This window comes from Podarcis raffonei, chromosome 4, assembly GCF_027172205.1.
Source record: "Podarcis raffonei isolate rPodRaf1 chromosome 4, rPodRaf1.pri, whole genome shotgun sequence".
Lineage (NCBI taxonomy): Eukaryota > Metazoa > Chordata > Lepidosauria > Squamata > Lacertidae > Podarcis > Podarcis raffonei.
In genome coordinates, this window is record NC_070605.1 from 43708013 (window position 1) to 43728853 (window position 20841).

Genomic DNA, 20841 nt, shown 5'->3' on the forward strand with positions numbered 1-20841 from the left:
CGCTGCCCGAGCCTTGCTGCTGCTGCCACTCTTGGCCCTCCTGCTCCGTCTTGTATGCCTGACCCACTGCACACTGCTTCCCCACCACCACCGAAGAACGAACAACTCAGGGGCTGCCCAGGCTCATGGAGAAAGGAGATAGAAGCCTCAGAGGAAGGGGAAACGTGGCGGTTGAGGTCAAGGCGGCAGCCACCCCTCTGCCACCGCCATCGTTGCAGCATCAATGTCCCAAACATGTATTAATTAATTAATTAATTAATTAAAGTGTCCCTGGATTCATTGAAAAAAATCTGGTAACCTTACTGTACATGGTTTACTGTTTAACTCAGAATGGTTACAGCTAAAGTTACTGCTTCTTTAAGAAGAAGAAACTGAGAGATTTAATTTATCCCCTATGGTCAGTTTCCCTGAACCACTCCAACCCAGTTAACATTCATCCATCTAGGTGTGGAGAACTACACTTGCAGTCAAAACACCAAGGCTGCAGGCTGCACCCACATTGCTGCTCTTCAAATTTGTGCCTCCCATAATCCCTTGTCTGTTGAAACAGGCAGGTGGGGGAGGGGGTTTCTGTCACTTGTAATCTGCATTTCAGAAATTCCCTAGATCCTGAAGTGTAAGCTCTGAAACTTACATTGGGATCCACAGACTAGAAAAACGCCATTTAACTTATACCAGCCTAATCAATTTGGACAGAGATTGAGATGGAAGGGATATTTAAAAGCCTGAGGTTATGGGTAAATTCTGCTGACATCTTTATGCTGTAGTCCTTTAATCCAAATATTCTCATTAGCGCCCTAGACATTAATTGAACTAGCTAAATAAGTTACAGCATGAAGCCTTTTCCTCTGCAAGAATGAGATTTCATAGGAGGGGAGGAAAAGATGACAGGAATCAAGGGATTTCAGAGGGGGGGGGGTGTGAAAAAAACTGTCAGCTCCGACTGGGGCAGGCTTATCGGTGGCATTGATGAGGACTCTCCTAGTTGACAGGATCCTTAAACCTAAAAGCTCCTTAAAGCAGCTGTCGCCTAATGAGCAGTTTTAGCAAACAGTGAGGGGCCTGCTGGTTAAAATATTGCCAAGAACTTTTAATATGGGAAAGGCTTATAGGCAGGCATTATCTAACATCTGCATTCTGTACATTCATCTTTAAAGCTACTTCACTCTACCTTTGCATTTTGATTTTTTGCTTTGTGAAGTCCAGCCAGGATTAAAAGCTTGCTGTTACCAAAAGGCAGTTGGCCCAATGAGAGGTATTCCTTAAACTACATTGGAATAAACATGGCAATTACCTCTATCCTGGCTTATACAGGGAAGCCAGTAATGTATTAGTTTAGAGGCCTCATCCTAAAAACAAAAGGATCGTGCTAAAGCACCAGGTACTATAGGGGGGTCTCTAACTGGGACCTTTATTAATACAGTAAGTTAGGTGGCATTTGACCCACATCTTGGAAATGCCCACAGCACGGAATGGGAGACGCACACGGCTTGCTACAAACAAGCATTTGGCAATCAACAAAAAACACAATTTTTTATTTCGTTGCATTTAGATCCCACATTCTTCTCCAAGGAGCACAAGGTAGAGTCATAGAATTGCAGTTGGGTGGGTCATGCAGTCCAACCCCCTGCAATGCAGGAATCTGTTGCCTAACACGGGTCTCAAGCCTATGACCTTGACATTAAGAGTCTCATGCTCTATCGACTGAGCTATGCCTATGGTTCTCCCCATTCTCATTTAATAATGGCCTAGTTCATGTCACTTCAAACCATAGTTTAAAACAGGCATAGGCAAACTCGGCCCTCCAGATGTTTTGGGACTACAACTCCCACCATCCCTGACCACTGGTCCTGTTAGCTAGGGATGATGGGAGTTGTAGTCCCAAAACATCTGGAGGGCCAAATTTGCCTATGCCTGGTTTAAAATAATTGCAGTGGAAAACAGCATCCAGACAAAGTTAAGGGAAAGATTCCGATCATCCACCACTGGCCATTTTGACAGGAGGGTGGAGCCTTCCACTTGTCAATCCCCAGACATCACAATCACATGGTGATCCTATCTATCTATCTATCTATCTATCTATCTATCTATCTATCTATCATTGCAGGCATGGCTTGAGTTGTGCCTGCAGAGGCAGATCCTTTGTATCACCAACTTCACTTCAAGCCAGCGTTGCAAATGAATGTGTGTGCTCATAGCAAGCTGTTTTGGAGCTTGCTATAAAGTGCCAATCCCAGCAGGCTAGCTGAAAGCGCCAATCAGCTGGTTGGTGCTGACAGCAAGGCTTGCTTGCCCAGGAACAGTGAGGAGTGCACTTTAAAGAGCTCACCTGTTCCTTGGCAGCTGTGTCTCCACACCCTGATAGTAGGTGTGTTTGGGTGTGGTTCAAGGAAAACTGCTTTTCAGGCCAAATTGGGGCCCGGCAGACTTGCGGTTCTTCAGCCCTAGTTTAATGTGATGTGTGAACCACCTCAATGTGTTGTCTGGCTATTGTTCAAAGGATAAACAAGCATCAGGAATTGTTGGAAAACACAGCATTATTGCCAAGCTGCGTAATGTTTATTTTGCTGTGTAATTTTTTCTGTAGTATATCAGCCAGTTTAAAACTTTCAGCATTGCATACTTCTACATTTTTGTTTTTTGACAGGGTGGAAGCCTAAGATAAAACGCGTTTTTGGCAAGAACAGGAATTGCAATATACATGTTTTGATATCTATCACTTCTGTTGTCCTGGTATTATTTATCTAGTGTTTTTTTCTTTCAAAATTGCAGTACAGCTACACTTCTAGATGCTATTGAATGAATTTGATGCTCCAGCTTCCATTTTATGGTGATCAACACACTGTTCAGAAATAAAATTCTGCTAAGGAACCTGCACTTTTAACAGCTGCCTGACACACATGCATAGTAGCAGCCTTCTTCCCAAAAACAATGACAACTGTGAAGGAAGAGAGTTGAAACTCTTAGATCTAGCATTATTAGAGAAACTGAAACAAAAGAGGCACTCAGTTAACTCCTGCCTCATTTAGGAGGCATTCCTTCATTCTATTCCCTCCCTCAAATGTTTTTATTCAGCACCCACCATTGACAAAACATTTTCAAATATTGTTTGATTGTCCAGCTTTAGTTGGGCAACTTTCCCACTTGAATAGATGAATTACTTTTTCACTGGTCATTAGCATTAGCATAACCTTCTCTACAAAAACACAAGAATTCTTGGCTACATTTACATTTTGAGTAATATCAAAGCTATGAATGCATATTGGTGTTTTCTTTATGCCTCTTTCACAGCCCAGTCCTAACCACCTCCTTTTCAATTCAGCAGGGCTTACTCTCAGGTAAATGGGATTAGGGTTGCAGCCACAGCCATTCAGGGCAATCCAAACCCAAGCTGGGCAGCAGAACAGCCGTGAAGCCACCATCTCTGTGGCCCTGTCACTCATTCTGGTGGACACCTGCTGACTACACAAGTCCTGGACTGGACTCAATGCTGCTAAGAGATGGGAGTGGGGTTGACTTGGAATCCAGTGGATCCTCAGCTGCTGCCTCACATTTAAGGTGCATTTCAGGGCTTTCCACAGGCTACCGCTGGCAGGAAATCACAAGCAGTCCAAAAAGTAGTGTTGTCATAACCCTGCTGGCAGAACAAGGAAGAGGGAAACCTTTGCCCCATCCAATGTACACACCCAGTTCAGCACTTTGGGGGGTTGTATTGCATACTTAATGACTGACTAGTGGATGCTTTTAGTATTTTTTAAAAACTATTTTTTTGAAAAATCAAACAGAAAAATGCCACTCAAGGAGCTAAAAGCTTTTATTTGATTTTTACAAAATCCATAAAAAGGAGATCTTGCTGAAGGTAGCCACATAGAGTCTATTTTATGTAATTACAAAACCAAATTGTAAATCAAATTGTGTATGTACTTGATTGTTTTGATACTATGTTTAACCAGAAAAATCATAATTCTATACTAAAATGAATACCTAGGCTGCTGTTGCCTTATTCCTATGGCATATCTTGTGAGTTGATAGTCACAGTAATTACTTTCTTTTTCTGTTCTTCATAAACAATCAGCAGACATTTTCGTGTTAATTTACATTCTCACAATTAGTACCAGGGCCACAAAGAAGTTCAGGAACAGAAATCCCCTTTCATAACTGGCAGTAATTCACAATGTGAATTATGTTCCCTATAATACATCAAGTTACCCACTGTTTTACTATATTAGGCGCAATTTTATAACCAAGTGAACCTATTTCCTTTAAATAGTCAAGCATACATAATTCCAATTAGTGTGTAACAACTGGATATAAAACAGAACAAACATACTATATGGACAATAAAGTATATTTTCAAAGGTAACACTTGTTCAATGAAAAAATGCATAGCAATATGTACAATGCTATTCAATGAAAAATATGTAATTTCAGGTGTTGGTAGTAGATTACATACTTTGTAGCAGCGGTTGCAGTTGAGTTCACATAACTCTTTCAGTGCTATGTAAGTTGAGATAATGGCTTTAACATTACATTATTTCCACAATTCTAAGATTAATTAAAATAAACCAAACACGATGGGCAACATCCAATGATGTTCACCTCCTTGTGCAATGGAAATCCACTTGTGCAACTGAACTTCCTGCTTCTCTCATCACCCTCTAGCCCCCTTGTGCACCCCAGAGCAGATTTTGGGGGCACACAGGAGGCTGCAGGGAGAGTAAGGGAAAGGAGGAACCTCAGTGCATGAAGATCTCACCCTATGTACACAAAGGCACAGAATTCCTTCAAGTTAGCTGTGTTACAGTACAATGGAAGTTATTTAGTACGTTCCTTACAAACCATTTTCCTAGCATAACATATCATTAGACCACAACCTTGATTCCAAGAAGATAATTATATATCAGTATTGTTCTAAAATCTTGGGACTATATTAGAAATGTATATTTTAAAACAAGGCTGAATCAAAAATGATTTCCTAGAAAGGCGCTTTATGAAAAACCCACTATACTTTTAAATACATCTTCTGCTTGAAGAATACAACAGCCACCTTCCAAATGAAAGAAAAAGTGAGGTTTTATTTAATACCATAAATTAAGAAGTCTCTTGGTGTGCTTGCAACAGATGCATAAATGAAATGCCTCCAGAAAGGCTGCTTGCAGTAGCCTCAGAAAGGTTAGAAACCTGAATGAAAAATGGAGTGTTGGTGCTTTTTGGAGAAAAAGCTAATTGTACCCAATCCAAATTTAGATCATATGTAACGGTTGCTCCTGTTTACAGCAGAATCCAATTTGGTCAAATGTATTCACATTCTGCATTGTTTGCATGTTGTGATGTTCTGTCTCAACTGATTCCAACTAATTGTTCCAACTGCTTCTAGAATTCATTGTCACCAAAGATGGCTCGGGCAAGATCTTGCAAAGGAATTTGGTTTTTATTGATACTGGTCTTACACATTCATGTGCATGCCAGCACTGGAGCAATTGCAGAAGGCAGGCTGCTCGTTACCATGGGGTTAATCTACTCCCAGGGCTTTGAGCTGCCGCTCAATCTCTTCATCAGAAATTGTGGCACTTTGGGATGCTGATGCAGATGGCATGCCTCTGGCAGCTGAAGGAGCCTTGGCCATCTATTAGAAAGAAAAATGAGGAAAAGTTACATTTAGGCAAGCAAGATGAGACACAGTAATCAAAATGATAGAACACAGAGACAAAAAGGAAGGCACTACAAAAGTCAATAAAAATGTAAGGACAGGGGCAGATTCCTTTCAAGAGCAATGGGAGATAATTTCTTCATACCTTTCCAGATATTTCAATACCAATTTCATCCAGGACTTGGTTCACAATATCCTGACTTTCCTGTTCTTCATCAGAATCATTGAAAATATCATCCAGGGTATCGTTGACTTAAAGATAAATGAAAACAAAAGCTTCATTAGAACTGTAATAGTATAATGGTTACCTTGGTCTTTCATACCACTTTTACATCCCAGCACACATTAACAGCTTTATTTTGGAGAAAAGTGAAATAAAATAATGTAAGCAATAATATATGTGGGTTTATACTGTTAGAAAGGTAAAGGGGACCCCTGACCATTAGGTCCAGTCATGACCGACTCTGGGGTTGCGGCGCTCATCTCGCTTTATTGGCCGAGGGAGCCGGCGTACAGCTTCCGGGTCATGTGGCCAGCATGACTAAGCCGCTTCTGGCGAACCAGAGCAGTGCACAGAAATGCCGTTTACCTTCCTGCTGGAGTGGTACTATTTATCTACTTGCACTTTGACATGCTTTCGAACTGCTAGGTTGGCAGGAGCAGGGACCGAGCAACGGGAGTTCACCCCGTTTAAAAGTGATTTTGGCCCTCAAGGCAGCTTATGACTTTAAACATATATAATACAAAAACAGAGCCAAAAAGCAAATCCATTAGGAGGGAGAATTTATAATTTTCTAATGCTAGCTCTGAAAGCCAATGTGCTTTTAGTTAGGGATTTAATGCTCGTTTGACTATGAATGCTCCCAAAATAAGCCAAGCTATTTCCCCCAAAGTCAAAAAATAGCTTGGCTATTCGTGACAATTTCACTAATGTTCCCTATTCTCCTGCAACCCACCAAGCTCCCTTCCATCCCACCAACCCTTCACCTGCCCCAGCAGTAGTAATAAAACCATCTGTGTACTGTCAGGAATAATGGAAGTTAACAGGCCTCCACGATCCTTGGCTTGTTTCCCAATATTTAGCATCACCAGCAGACACCCTAGTCAGCAAATCAGGACATCAAAGCCATGATTTGAACCTGATTTCTTTTTAACAATCATAGCTTGAACCAGCCACTGTTTCCAGCTCTTGATGAACTTCTAAAGTAAAAGCACAGCCTTCTATGTGAAGATATCATGAAGAGGGAAGAATGAAAGCATAAGCTTGCGTAGCTTAAACCATGGGTTTGAATTGAATCCAAATCAAACATTTTAAAAAATCTCTATACTGGCAGATAAGCACTTACAAGGGGACACAATAGACTTGCATCAGCATGCCATCACTAGTATGCACATTGTACTCAGGCATCCAGCTAAGACAGTGTCATGGTGCAACAAGATATGGCTTCGTTATGGTGCTGGGAATAGCAGCCATTGCTAGTGCAGAATAGCAACTTCACACAGTGTTATTCTAACATAAAGGTGGGGCGAAAACAACCCAAGAATTGTCAGTTTCCGCTTTCCATTATCCTCAAAGGATTTTGGCTTCCAGAGAATCAGCCATGTGAAAAACCATGTTACCTATTTTACATATGGTGGACATCTACATTATGATATTGGATCAGGCAGAGCACAGCTGGAAAGATTTACCTCACACAAGACTATGGAATAGTTTGCGGAAAGTAGAAATAGAAATAGAAATGTAGATGTAGCTCTTTGTGCTATTAAAGCAGTTTCATTTTTAAGATTGCAGTTTTGATAGCTGGGACAACATCCCCCATGATGTATGTATATTCTGCACCTAGTGGTTCACTTTGTAAGTGTGGAATTCCACTTAAAAAGCAGCACTGGTTAATGTTTCAGCAATGTAATGCGTCATATGTCCTCCTGAAATCTGAATGGGCTGAGCGGGCCAAGGCTTTAGTGTTCCACATGGCTCTTCCCATGACATTAACATTGCCCCTCTATTTCTCGCCATCCATTTTCATGTTTCCTTGTCTCTATTCTCTATGTAGCCCATACCAAAGTAATAAGGAAGGCTATGAAAATGGATGTTCCTGCAATTAATAATTTCAACAAACATAGGTTAAACACAAGCTCATGAACCAATTATTAGTTTGATTTGGTGGTCTTGCCAACCCAAAAAGGAAGCAGGGAACAGTTTTAATCACTGTATGGAAAAGCATAACTTACTCATTTCTTCAGTCATTTCCATTTTCATGTTTTCTTTCTGGAAGTTCTGCATAGTTTGCAGTGTCTTTTGTGGATCCATCTTTTTATTAACAGCTTGCATTGTCTAGCAATAAACAATAACCTTTATGAATAAATGTGGCCAATGTACAGTACAGTAAAACTGCTGAACATGTCATAATATTTGAATACCTTTAAGGTGTTAGAAAAAAATTAATTCCAAGGAATACAAGTTCCCATGTAACGTGGGGTATACAACAAAACCTTTAGTCTTTGCACATCGAGAACTATCAGAAAAAGAGTAGAATGCACTATTGCGTAGCAGTCATTTCTTCATTAAATCCATCTGATGTATACATTTTCCAAAATCTAATCTGCTGGTGGGTCTTCCTGATATTGACCTGATTTGGATGTAATACCAAATTATAATTTAGCATTACATTAACAACATCTCAGCTGGTGTTCTTCTCCCTCCAGTGCTGTTTTCAATTAACTGCAGGTCAGTGTCAAATCCAAATCCTAAACTCTGCTTAATATTAATTATGGTTTTATTGGAACAATCATACACCTTGATTTAGAATTGGCTTGTTTCTGTGAGCTATAGTTAAGACCATCAACAGTTTGTTTAAAATGGAAGTGAAAGCTTCTATCATGGCTGTGCCAGATAAGGGAAGGAGGGAGGCATGGGATGAGTCACATTGTTCATGTAACACTAAGGTATTGTTTAGCATTATGGCTGAACACAGCTATTGTGAGAAGGGTGAACCCTGTATGATTGGCGTAAAACCTCTACTCTTATGCCTACACAACTTACAATTTAGAAAACCTCTTCCTGGCCCTATAAAACTTTATCCTTCATCAAGCATGTAGTAAACCACTTGCCTCACATGAAACTGACTTATATCAAGTCAGGCCATTAGTGTGTCTACCCCAGCGCTGCCTATTTTGACTAGAAGTCAGGCAGTGGATCAGGAACAGCAACAAAACATGTTTTTGTTCCCAGCCTACCACAGGGTCACCCACTGCCCATCAGTTCCTCTCCTGCTGCTCCAATGACTCACTGTGAGGAAGGGTTTTCAACTTTAGACAGCATCTGCTGCTGCGGCTAAGCAGCCGATGGCTTTCCTCTGGGGCTCTCTTGAAGTCATTTTGCCTCAAAATCTCAAAAGCGCTTAAAGAAAGGGTAGGAGGAGGAAGATGTGGCAGTGATTAGCATTTACTGAGCTGCCTCAGGAGGTTTAATGCCGGTCAGCCCATACTGCTAACTGACAGTGGCTCTCTAGTGTTGTTGGCAATAGGTTTTAATCAGCACTACCAACTTTTAACTGGAAATGTTGCAGATGAAACATGGCATCGTCCGCATGCAAGGAATACATACTACCAGAAAGCTATGTCCCCTCTCTGCGTATGAACTGGTTGAAATGCTTTTATAAACTGGAAGAAAGGGGTTCTACCAGTCCTTTAATACCACTTCACATGCCCCAGAATCAATTGGTAAAATTTTGAATTGTACAACAAACTGTATAACTTCAGAATGTGAGTGGAGAATAACTTTTTTCTTTCCCCCCACATATGCCCTAAACTATCTGTAAGCGTATCAGGTAGAAACCATCTATTCCAGCCCGCTTCCTACTGTGCTAGGTTTTCAGCTGCAGAGTTTTGTTTTGGTTTTTAATGCAGTAGAGCATTCAAAAGCCACATAGACCCAGTGATGAAAGCCAATAAACTGAAGCTCGATTCTGATAAGGAGGTTTTGAAGGTGGATAGTTTGGGTCTAGTCTGGGTCGATGATGTACAAAATAGTTACAGACTTATTTGCAAGGTTGCCCTTCTCTACATGCTATTATGATACCCTCCTTTAATTATACATTCACAAAATTCTTCTAAGATTATTTGACAGCACAGAGAAATCAGAGTTTGAGGTAGAGTTTTCATTTTAAAATAGTGTAACAGAACATAATGGCTATGCATTTCTACCAGGAGCTGTGGAGATACTATGCTGGCACTGTTTCAAACAGGAGATGATTACATGAATGAGGTTTCTGTCTTTATAAAAAGGAGCCAAGGCATCAGAATCCAGTAGACTCTAACTGGTGAGTTTGCTGACATTCTGCTTCGTCCTATTGGATCAGTTATAGGCCAATGAGAGGACACAATTCTACTCAAATTGAAATGATTGGCTATGGGGTGGGTGGGCTCTGACTGGAGCGAATAAAAGGCCAGGCTCTAGTCAATGAGACAGCAGACTAGGCTCGGCTCTGACTGTTGGTTAGTTGATAGAAGAGCTGAAAGCTGAGGTCAGACAGGGCATATCAAGGGGCTTAAGAAGCCAAAGAGAAGCCAGGAGCTAATGCCACTAATCTAGACCTGATGTTAGGTTTGTGGAGAAGGGCATGTGACTCTAGCAGTAGCCTTCAGGGGAGTTCAGCTGTCAAGCATCAGTAGGATTGCTGAGAACTTGAGGTGACAGGGATTGATGGACTCTGGCAGAAGTCCTGAGAGAAGACTGAAGAGTCAACTTAGAGGAAGAACTCAAGGACCTGACAGAAGAGTGCAAGTATAGACCTCAGTCCCTAGTTCCTAAGTGTTAACTGATAGACTATTATAGTGAAATGGATTTAGGTTTGGATTTGGGGTGGTGTGGGGATGGGACTGAAGTTTGCATAACTTTCCTCTTAAAAGTGGCAGGAATCCTACTGTGTTTGATACATAATTTTGAGTGATTAAAAACTAACAGTGTATACATTTTTAAGGTAACAGTAACAAAGTAATCACCTAGTTTAAGTACGTAGGGATGAATATATACATGCTTATTAATGTAACAGTTTTAAGTAAGATATACTATACTTTGTTTTTACTTTATATTTTGAGCTCTGTGATGTTTTGCCCTATACTTAACCATAGCTATTGTTGGGTAAACCGAAGAAAATAAATGGTATTCATAATAAAGGATTAAGGATTAAGAAAAATGAAATATAAGTCACAGCAAAGTGTGAGATGTGCTTTTTTCTAAAAAAATGTTTAGGGGTACTCTCATTTTCTTACTCATATTGAAATACTGCCCCTCAGTGAGGCCAAACTTAGATTCACAAAATGTTCAGGAGTATGCGTCCCCCCCAGGAAAAAGCACTGGAGATGATGATAATAAAGGTTTTGCCACAGACATCCTTACTCCTAAATTGTCACTTGAACTTAAAATATTGTGACAAAAATGAAAAATTAACTGTTTATTTGTACTTTTAGTAATATTTTTCTATAAGTTCATAACTACATAAATATTTAAGATACCAAAATATACAAGAAATAGAAATTTACCTTCTATTTGAAGTTCTAAATTGCTTCCAAATTCCTTTAGAAGCAGCAGAAGGACCATTGCTTAGTCGCAATTTTTCACTAAGTGATTTCACATACAAGTCGCTCTCTCACTAGAATATCAGGCTGTAATCACAACGTGAATTTGCAAAGCTAAAATGCAACATCCCTGTGTACTCTGCCCTAATTCCTCATATGAGCTATGGGATGCATATGTGCCAATATTCTGCACAAGTCTATGAATCCATATAAATACAAACAAGCAATTTAGAGATTGACAGCTCAGCTGGGGGAGCAAAAGCTCTTGGATCAGCATGAGTCAAAACAGAACATGCGTAAGCTTAGTCATCCACTTTACTCATAACACTGCTTCCATACGTACACAACTCAATATAGCACTACAGTGTGCTTACTCAGCTGCAAAATGACAGTGAGGGATTGGGTCAGGATAGGAACCACAGGCAAAAGACTCCCTAAACATTTAATTACATGGTAGTACAAATGCCTTCAGTGTGTTACATATTGCCCTTTTTTCTTTTGTGAGAAGGTATTTGCCAGCTAATCAGTTTAGTTTCTTTAGACATGCATACTCTATAAAAGCCTTGACTATTTTCACCATAAATTGCAGATTACAGTGGTACCTCTAGTTACGAACTTTATTCATTCAGGAGGTCCGTTCTTAACCTGAAACTGTTCTTAACTAGAGGTGTGCTTTCGCTAATGGGGCCTCTTGCTGCCACTGCACCACCGGCACACGATTTCCATTCTCATCCTGGGGCAAAGTTCTCAACTCGAGGTAACTCTTCCAGGTTAGTGGAATTTGTAACCTGAGGCATTTGTAACTCAAAGTACCACTGTACTTTATTGTTTCTCATCTCCCACTTACTGCAGTGCCAGAGGAGGGAGAAACGCACAAGCCTAGATTTGTTCCCATCATGATAAACCACAGTTGAAACACAGATTTGTGTAAATTAAAACCAGAACTTTATTGTCAGATTTTTGCAGAGTACTTGTTGTAACTCATCCTGGGACCTGCTGGTGAAGGGCAGGTAGTAGGCCTGGGCAATATATCAATATATCACCCAGGACCAGTATGAGGAGCAGACCGTGATGTCAGCTTCACTCAGAAGTATATTACTGGTGAAAATGCTGCTATGTTTTAGACATCACAATAGATTGTGGTTTATCTCAACAGGAACAATCCTAGGCTGACATGAACCCCCCCTAAAGTGAAGCTACAAGACAGAATTTAGAAGCTTTCACCCCCCCCCATTTAACTGCAGCTTGTTGTTGTCGAAACCCAGCAAATTGTGGTTAATCTTACATAGTTTGTTTAAAACAAGACAACTCTGACCAGGGTTTATGACCTTGGCTTGCTTCAACAAGCCATAGTTGAGATTAAGTTTCAGAAGATGATGCTAAACTGCAATTAATTAAAAACATAAGTGAAAGTTTCTCATCTCCCACTTACTACAGTGCCAGAGAAGGGGGAAATGCACAAGCCTAGATTTGTTCCCATCATGATTAACCACAGTTGAAACACAGATTTGTGTAAATTAAAACCAGAATCCTATGAGCAATATTTGGGATACTTAAGTTTAATTGCTTACCTTTGCTGTTGTTGACATTGCTCCTGCCATTTTCATCTGTGAGTTCATCAGTTTTGTTTGTGTTGACATGGATGTAACTTTTGAACTAACAGCATAGGTTCGAGTTTTCTGTTTTCGCAGTTGCACAAGCTGTTTTGCTAGAACCTTACAGGCTTCTTTGTTTCCAGTTTTAGCCATTTTCTTTATTTCCAATTCCTATTTATTAAAATGAAAACTATTTTTTAGTTTGTATTCACTTTTTATCTTCCAGCATAAATACTATGATAGTTTAATGAGTAAAAGGTGATTTTTCAAACAAATTCCTATTAGACATGCAAGAAAGCTATCTAAAGAAAAAATACAATATTTCCATAATTAAAAGCTAGGAGTACAGGCAGAAAAATGGTGTTAAGGAAATGGACAAACTATCATTTACCATAACCAGTTTGGGCACTGATTGTGAAAGATGAACTAAGATTCTCCAATTACTTACCAGTTGCTTTTCCTGTCTCTCCAAAGCTACTCGATCTCTTACTATTGCCCTCTGGGTGCCTCGTAGCTCCTTATTTTGTTCTTTAATTATATCTAAGAAACAAAATATTTACAGTTAGTATAATGGATAAGAAAGTATGGTGAATGCATGCATGGTGAAAACATAAGTTTTAGGTGAAAGGTGTTTCGCTCCTAATAGCAGTATCACTGATGTCTCAAAAACAGACTACTGGAATAACTGGAAAACAGACTACTAGAATAGTGTGAGGGACGGAGGCCCAGGAGACTGCTTTCTCTGTAGCAGCCCCTCATTTGTGCAACTCTCACTTCACAGAAGTGCATCTAGCATTTTCATTATACTGCTTATGCTGAACCTTTGAATGCAACCTCTTTACCCTAGCCTTTTGACAATTAAGGTATTTCATTTAGTGGGACGCACCTTTTATTCAGTTTCTGGTGTTTGTTCCATTTGGAATAGTTGTACTTGTTTTATAATTGTATATTACCTGGGAATTACTGTAAAGGGCAGATAAGATAATACAGTGGTACCTCCGGATGCAAACAGGATCCATTCTGAAGCCCCGTTCACATCCAGAAGTGAATGCAACCCACGTCTGCACGTGTGCGGGTCGTGATATGCCGCTTCTGCGCATGACGTCATTTTGGCCTTCTGCACACGCGTCAGCGGCGAAACCCAGAAGTAACACGCTGCACTACTTCCGGGTCGCCGCAGTGTGCCACCTGAAAATACTTATCCCGAAGCTACTTCAACCTGAGGTATGACTGTACTTGATAGAAATACTATAGTCTTCAGTTGCAGGTAACCAATTACATGTGGGGAACAGAATCATATACTGTCTTGACTCCACAACCTACTTGTGTCCATTTGAAGGCCTGCACAGACGATATGTGTTTAAAATCCTCCTAAAAGGATTGTTTCACATGATTGGGTATCCTGCTTTTTTAGGGTCTCAGTCAGAAGGAGAGTATTATACACACACAGCTGCTATGCAGGCCTTCCATTTAATGCACATGGGTCACTGGTCACCTGAGACTGAAGTTGTGAATATGACTTAAACATGAATGCCCCATCTTTATTTTATAAAGACTGAAAAAAGATTACAATGTTTTCACCATAAAATGCATAAAACCACAATAAAACCAATTCATTCTGCCTGTAGATAATTAATATGAAAGCATTCACCAAAGAAACAGGGAGATAAAACTTAACCCACACGAAAAGCTTGGCAAACTTAAAAAGGGCTTAGCAGTTTGATTTCTGCGAACACACAAACTCCAAATGATATCACACATTTTCTGTACACGTAATTTAAAAAACAGCCATACTGGTTTGAATCCACAGGAAAGCAGAGGCTTCCTCTGGATCCAACCCTGAGGAATTTTATATTTCAATTATGTATGCCTTGGAGGAAAGGAACCTTTGGATTCAACCTACTATGTTACTATTTTGACACTATCATTATTGCTTGAACATAAATTCATACTGTTGGTATTATTTGTTATCTCCCTTATTGCATTTTTTCCTATTTCAAAGATGTTCACTGTACATATAATCATAGCCAGATACATTATTAAATGAGTTACATATCAACTTAAGAAAACTGTTACTGTCTCAATGCAGTATAAGTAGACTAGAGATAAACCCATCTTCTGTGCCCAAGTACCAGCACTTGATTGTTCTCATTTTTCTACCCTTCTGATGTTACAGAAAGGGTGCTCTCCACATCACTATTTTTGGGGGGAAAGTTTCCCTTTAATTTTCCTATCAAATAAATTGTAACACAGCATAAACATAATACCACCCACAGCACAAATATTTTCTAGCCTTTTAATAAACCAGCACTTTCTTCCACATAGAAAGAGTGCAAGAATCTGAACCTTATGGAATCATAACATTCAAGCTTTCAGTGGCCTACTTTGTAAGTATATATATTTGTATTGAAATACTATTTGCAAACAGAGTTGGAATTCTCATTTCGATAAGAGGGTTGTTCCCTTAGCTATAAATTGAGAAGTTGTGTTTTATCAGATGAGAATACTTGTAATGACTTTCTAAAAGTCCTTTTAGACCACAAAGATATGACACTTTGCAGGCTGGGAGTGTTTATCCTCTTTTACTCAAAGAGAAGCAAGTGACATTCCCATGAACTAGTGGCTATGGCTTCTAGAGGGGAATGAAGTTTTTAAATTATAGGACTGCCAGTCAATGATTACATTTATCTATTTCTTCATAATAAAAAAGTACGTTTTGTGATTTTTTTTTTTATATGCCTGAGGCCATTTCAAAGTAGCACACAATAAAGTCAAAATAATTTATTTGGAGTTGTTCAGAAGAGAGTCAACCCCCCACCCCCGCGCTTTTACAGAGATTACTTGTCTTATTCTATTAAAAATCCCATTTCTTTTGAAAATGAAACATTCCCAAAAGTAAGTTTCCATCTTGCTTTCACAATCTAAAAAAATCATCTAACAATAATGATAGGATTTTGTTGCTGTTGCTTCCTACAATATAGACTGTCAAAAATGAATAAAGCATGAACTGCAGCCATAGATTTATTTTACATTAATCCTTTCTTCAAAGACTCTTCTTTCCTAGATACAGTTCCAAGACATGCCAGGATGAAATGATTTCAGCATTAAGAAGTCCTGGCAGGAAACATTTACATATATGTTGAGGCATCTATACTGCCCTTACAAATGCATACACAATTAGTCTCATGTAAGTACTAAATACAATGGAATGATTATCATAGGGGAAAATCAAGAGTGTTGCATGAAGAAGTTTGTACAGTGCTACCTGGGTTTATGAACTTAATCTGTTCCGGAAGTCCGTTCTTAAACCAAGGCATGCTTTCCCATAGCAGTGGGGGACTCAATTTACAAATGGAACACACTCAAAAGGAAGCAGATCATGTTCTGCTTCCAAGGCAAAGTTCACAAACCAAAACACCTACTTCTGGGTTTGCAGTGTTCTTAATCCAAGTTGTTCATAAACTAAGCTGTTCTTAAACCAAGGTACCACTGTACTGTACAATCGGGCTTGATTTGGATTGAAATTAATACTTAAGAGTCAAAATTATGGGAACATGAGAAGTCTCAGTTGACAACTCTAAGAATTACTCTGAACTTGGGTTTGTTTGTTTTTTGTTTTGGACAAGAGAATGTGATCTGGGTATTGGGGGTTGTCAAAAAACATTTTAAGTTTTGGATTTGCAGGACTCCTGGTGCAGGTAAGGGGGGGGTGTTACAGAAGGTCTTCCTTCAGAACAAAATGGGCTCAAATAGTTTCCTGACTGCCCTGGGAAAGTTTTCTGTTGCTCCAGTCACTGATCCTGTTGAACACCTGGTCAATATTGGGATAGGGAACTAATCAAGTGGATAGTATTCTGAACCAGACCAGGAATCAGCAGGTCATGAGGGGTAACAAACTGAGGCTTAAACTAGACAAAACAAATATACTCTTGGTGGGGGACGGGGTGGGGGGAGAAATAAAAATCTGGAATAGGGATTAAATGAAGTTTACAGTTTGGGACTATTCTGGATGCAGTGTTACATCTAGATGACCTCATGGTAACAATGGCCAGATGAAACTCAATCCTAATGAATGGGTCTACAAAAATGGCTGTCACACAAAAACACTAAATGTGTTTACACTAACAAAACTTTTCATTCAATATCCCGTGATAATGCAAAAATTTAAGTTCCTTGTTATTTACTCACAAGCACCTCTTCACAGATCAGAGGTAAGGAGGTGGCACTTATCTGCTTACGTCAGACAGTAAATCTAGTGCCCTCTAGATGCCCATTATCCCTATTAAACGTGTTGGATTGGGATAATTGGAGTTGTAGTTCAACATCTGGAAGACACTATGCTGCCTAACTCTGATTAAACAGAAGCATATACCAGAGACAGAGCAGCTTCCAGGGTATAAATACTGAGAGCTTGAAACCATATATTTATTTCTGAATTTGTCAAAGAATGCCAACTTTCCAATCCTTATGACCACGCACTCACACTTAGAAGTTTTTGTCTCAGCTTATACTTTTTATGTTTTCTTCCTTAAAGGCTGAACCTTGAGGTTTCAGGTAGGAACCTCTACCACAAGTAGGAAGCTGACTTATGCCATTATTGGTATCTAGCTCAGTACTATCTGCACTGTCTGATAGTAGCTCTCCATGGTCTCTCCCAGGCCTACTTGGAGACGTAGGGATTGAACAAGATCTTTGAATGCAAAGGTGGCTATCTATGCAAGCCATGGCCCTTCCCTTAAGCCCTGCTCTTTACATTGAACTCCCCACTGAGAACCATAGTGCTACACCTCATTGGCCTTCCAGAAGTGGAGCAGAACACATATCATCCATTGAGTCCAGTTCAATTGTTCAGTTTTAATCACTACTGTTTTTCTGCTTTTAATGGGGTGGTTTATTTGGGGCAGGGTGTTTTGTTTGTTAATGCACTTGGCCATGAGCACAACAAAGGCAGAAGATAAATTATTTCAATTAATAAATATGGAATAGCTTTCCTACCAGATATATTCACCACACATGAAAATACGTGACAGAAAAGAAATTATACCACATTCGTAGTAATAGATTATCAAGCAATCGTGTGATAGAAAACCAAACCATATGGTAACCTCGTTATCTATTCACCCTATAGTAGTCCTGTGTGACAAAAGGCTTCACAAAAGAAGCAACTCCTTCAAATTTATATCAGTGGAAAGCTGAAAAAGCCAGCTGTGCCATCAAATTTTGTACTCAAACTCTTTACCAGGCAAGTTATAGAAAATACTAAATTTATGTTTGATGCACTGCAATTACTGAGTAGTAATACAGTGAGGCAGCAAAGCTGGCAGGACTGGGGATAAAAATTTTATACATCACTACACTACTCAGTTCCTTCAAGAGCTAATGACTATGGGAGTTCTGAGTGCTGGGAGTCATTCATCTTATCTGCTCAGAGATGTACAAACAGGAGGAACAGGAGAGGACTCTGAAGAACATATACCCTCCTCCTAGCCATCAACACCTTTCAGGGAAGAAGAACCAGAAGCCACATGACCATTACCTGGTATTTCAGATTTGTCATTGGGGTGGCACTATCATCCAACTATAGGTCTAATTTTAATATTGTGAACCACTTTGATACCCATTATGGTTGTAAAACAACATACATATAAGATAAATAAAAATGTCACCTTCTCTTGAGAACCCAGTTCTAAAGAAAATGAGTTGTTTTGACTCATGAATGGATGACATAGCCAACAGTAAAACACAGAGGTGGGAGATACGTAATAGTGCATGACACACACAGAAAATTCACTTAGCAGCAATGATCACACAACATTATGCTGCAATAGTCACAAAATATGCTCTTTCCCTCCCAAATATGCCAAATGCTTCAATGTAATTCAAAGCATCCCTTTGAAGTGTCTTTTTCTAAACTAAGAAATACTTAACTTATACTTCTTTAGAAATCAGCAGTAGGTGGAATTTTTGTATAAACACACCACACAAATATAATCCCTAGGAAATATTGAAGGAACACTTTTTAATATCAACCAGTACTGCAGCAATAGTAATAAAGGGCATCATTTTGAAGAGGACACTAAGAGCTTTTGTTACATCAAGGAACCAGCTCTCTGGCAACACTGAAGCACACTGGCAGTTCCTGAGAGGAAAGAATGCTCTTGTTTTAATAAAACAATGCATCTTGTTTCCTTGGTTTTTTTAGGGCTATTGAAATTGATACAGATAAGACAGATAATTATTTATTTTTATTACATTCCTGTACTGCCCTTCATCCAAGGGTCACAGGGCAGTATAAAAACACAAAAATACATAACATAGTAACCAACAAAAACAATAATCCCACACAAAGTAATTATTTATTTATTAAATTAATAGGTGGCTACATACACTCACCTATTGTAACAATTTCTCAAAATTACTGCAAAAAGCAGTTCTTAAGAACCTTGCCATACTTCTAAGGCATTCCCTGCAGCAGCTCCTTCTCCATTTGAGCAGTGCAATCGCCACTGTGTGTTCAACATGGCTTACTCCCAGGTAAGATTGCATGTGCTCACAGCCACAATCCTTCAATAACCTGGTGCTAGCAGTTCCACAAGGTGTTTTTGTGTGTGCTGCTGCTTATTAACATTGTACGTAACACTTCCACACATGATCAGGAGATGAGTCATGCATGTTCTCTCTCTCTCTCTCTCAATGCACAAACAACCACCACTGCCACCCAACAACACACACGGATTGTGCCCAAGCCTACATTCTGAGCTGCATCATTATTTTTATTTGTATTATTAAAATTCAAGCCTGATGGGCCATTTAAGGCAAAGGGCAAAGAACGCAGCGCAGAAGGCACCACGACAGCTATAGGGCAATCAGAAAGGAGAGGGAGGAAGACTTCTATGGGGGGAGGCGAAGTCATCATATTCTAGGGGCAAACTAGGAGCTACTAGGCTGGATCTCCTCAGCTCAGGGGCGAAATGGGGAGCCCACAGGGGCGAGCACTCCCTGAAGTATCGGGAAATACCTCTCCAAAGGGGCGGGGGAGCCTTGGGGTGGAGGGAAATCCCCCCCACCGTTTGCTAGGGTGCGGTGTCGTCAGAGGGCGAAGAGGGGGAAGGGCTGCCCACCCTCAAGGAAGGAACAAGGACGCCCCACCATAGCGACCACCACAGCAGGAGATTTCCTTCGCCCGTCACTCACCGTCCACCGTCTTCTTCTTGAAGAGCGACGCCATGGCGGCGGCGGCGGCGGCCCAGGAACCGAGGCAGGAGAGCGGGGCCACCGGGGCTCCTTCCTGCTCCTCAGGTGACCGACCAGGAAGCGGAGGCTGCCGCTGTTGCTGCCGCAAGCTCAGAGACGAGCAGGAGAAAAGCCCGCCTCCCGCCTTCGGGAAGAGGCTGAGGCCGTAGCAACAGCGGCGCCCAGTGCCGCCACTGGCGCGGAGGGCGGGGCTTGCCGTGAGGGGAGGAGCTAGAGGAGGCCGTCCCTCTCGCGAGCGGAGTCGGCTCCGCGGCCGGCCGGGCAGGAGGGGGGCGGGGGGGGGGAATGAGCGGCGGTTGCTCACGTGACAGCGCGCGGGCGGTGAGGGGGCCGGAACGGTTGGTAGCCGCTGCCATGACACGACCTAGTTGCAGGGGGAGGGGGGTTTTTCGAAGATGATGGCACGCCCTGAGGGTGGGAGGACGTTTGTTTTATTAACTTATTATCCATTTATTTATCTATGTACCGTCTTTCCCCTCACGCAGCAGGGCAGGGTTGTGGGGGTTTTTTTGCGGGGGGGAGGTGAGCGGGTAGTCGTAACCTCTACACACACGCGGGGAAGACGGGCGGGTATACCTCACAGCGCCGCGCCTCACGACAACCTGTTTCCCAAGAGTGTCACCGTCGAGGTGGCAGAGCGGCCGAGCGAGAATCCCGGGCTTGAGGAAATGTAGCGCGCGAGCCTTCTCTCCCTTTCAGTCGAAGCATTTTGGAGAGTTATTTTGAAACAGATGTTTTATTCGAGCTTTACACGCACCATCA

At 40.8% G+C, this 20841-nt stretch overlaps 1 protein-coding gene across 1 annotated transcript; it reads right to left on the reverse strand.

Moving 5' to 3' along the window:
• Positions 1 to 3796: 3796 nt before the first annotated feature.
• On the reverse strand, positions 3797 to 20272 carry CHMP2B (charged multivesicular body protein 2B). The gene is made up of 6 exons (XM_053386456.1): positions 20020 to 20272; positions 13274 to 13365; positions 12802 to 12996; positions 7883 to 7985; positions 5796 to 5902; positions 3797 to 5626 (listed from the first exon to the last, which is right to left on the reverse strand). The coding sequence occupies exons 1-6, from the start codon at positions 20051 to 20053 to the stop codon at positions 5513 to 5515; spliced, it is 645 nt and encodes a 214-aa protein (XP_053242431.1). The 5' UTR covers positions 20054 to 20272; the 3' UTR covers positions 3797 to 5512.
• Between the last annotated feature and the right edge of the window lie 569 nt (positions 20273 to 20841).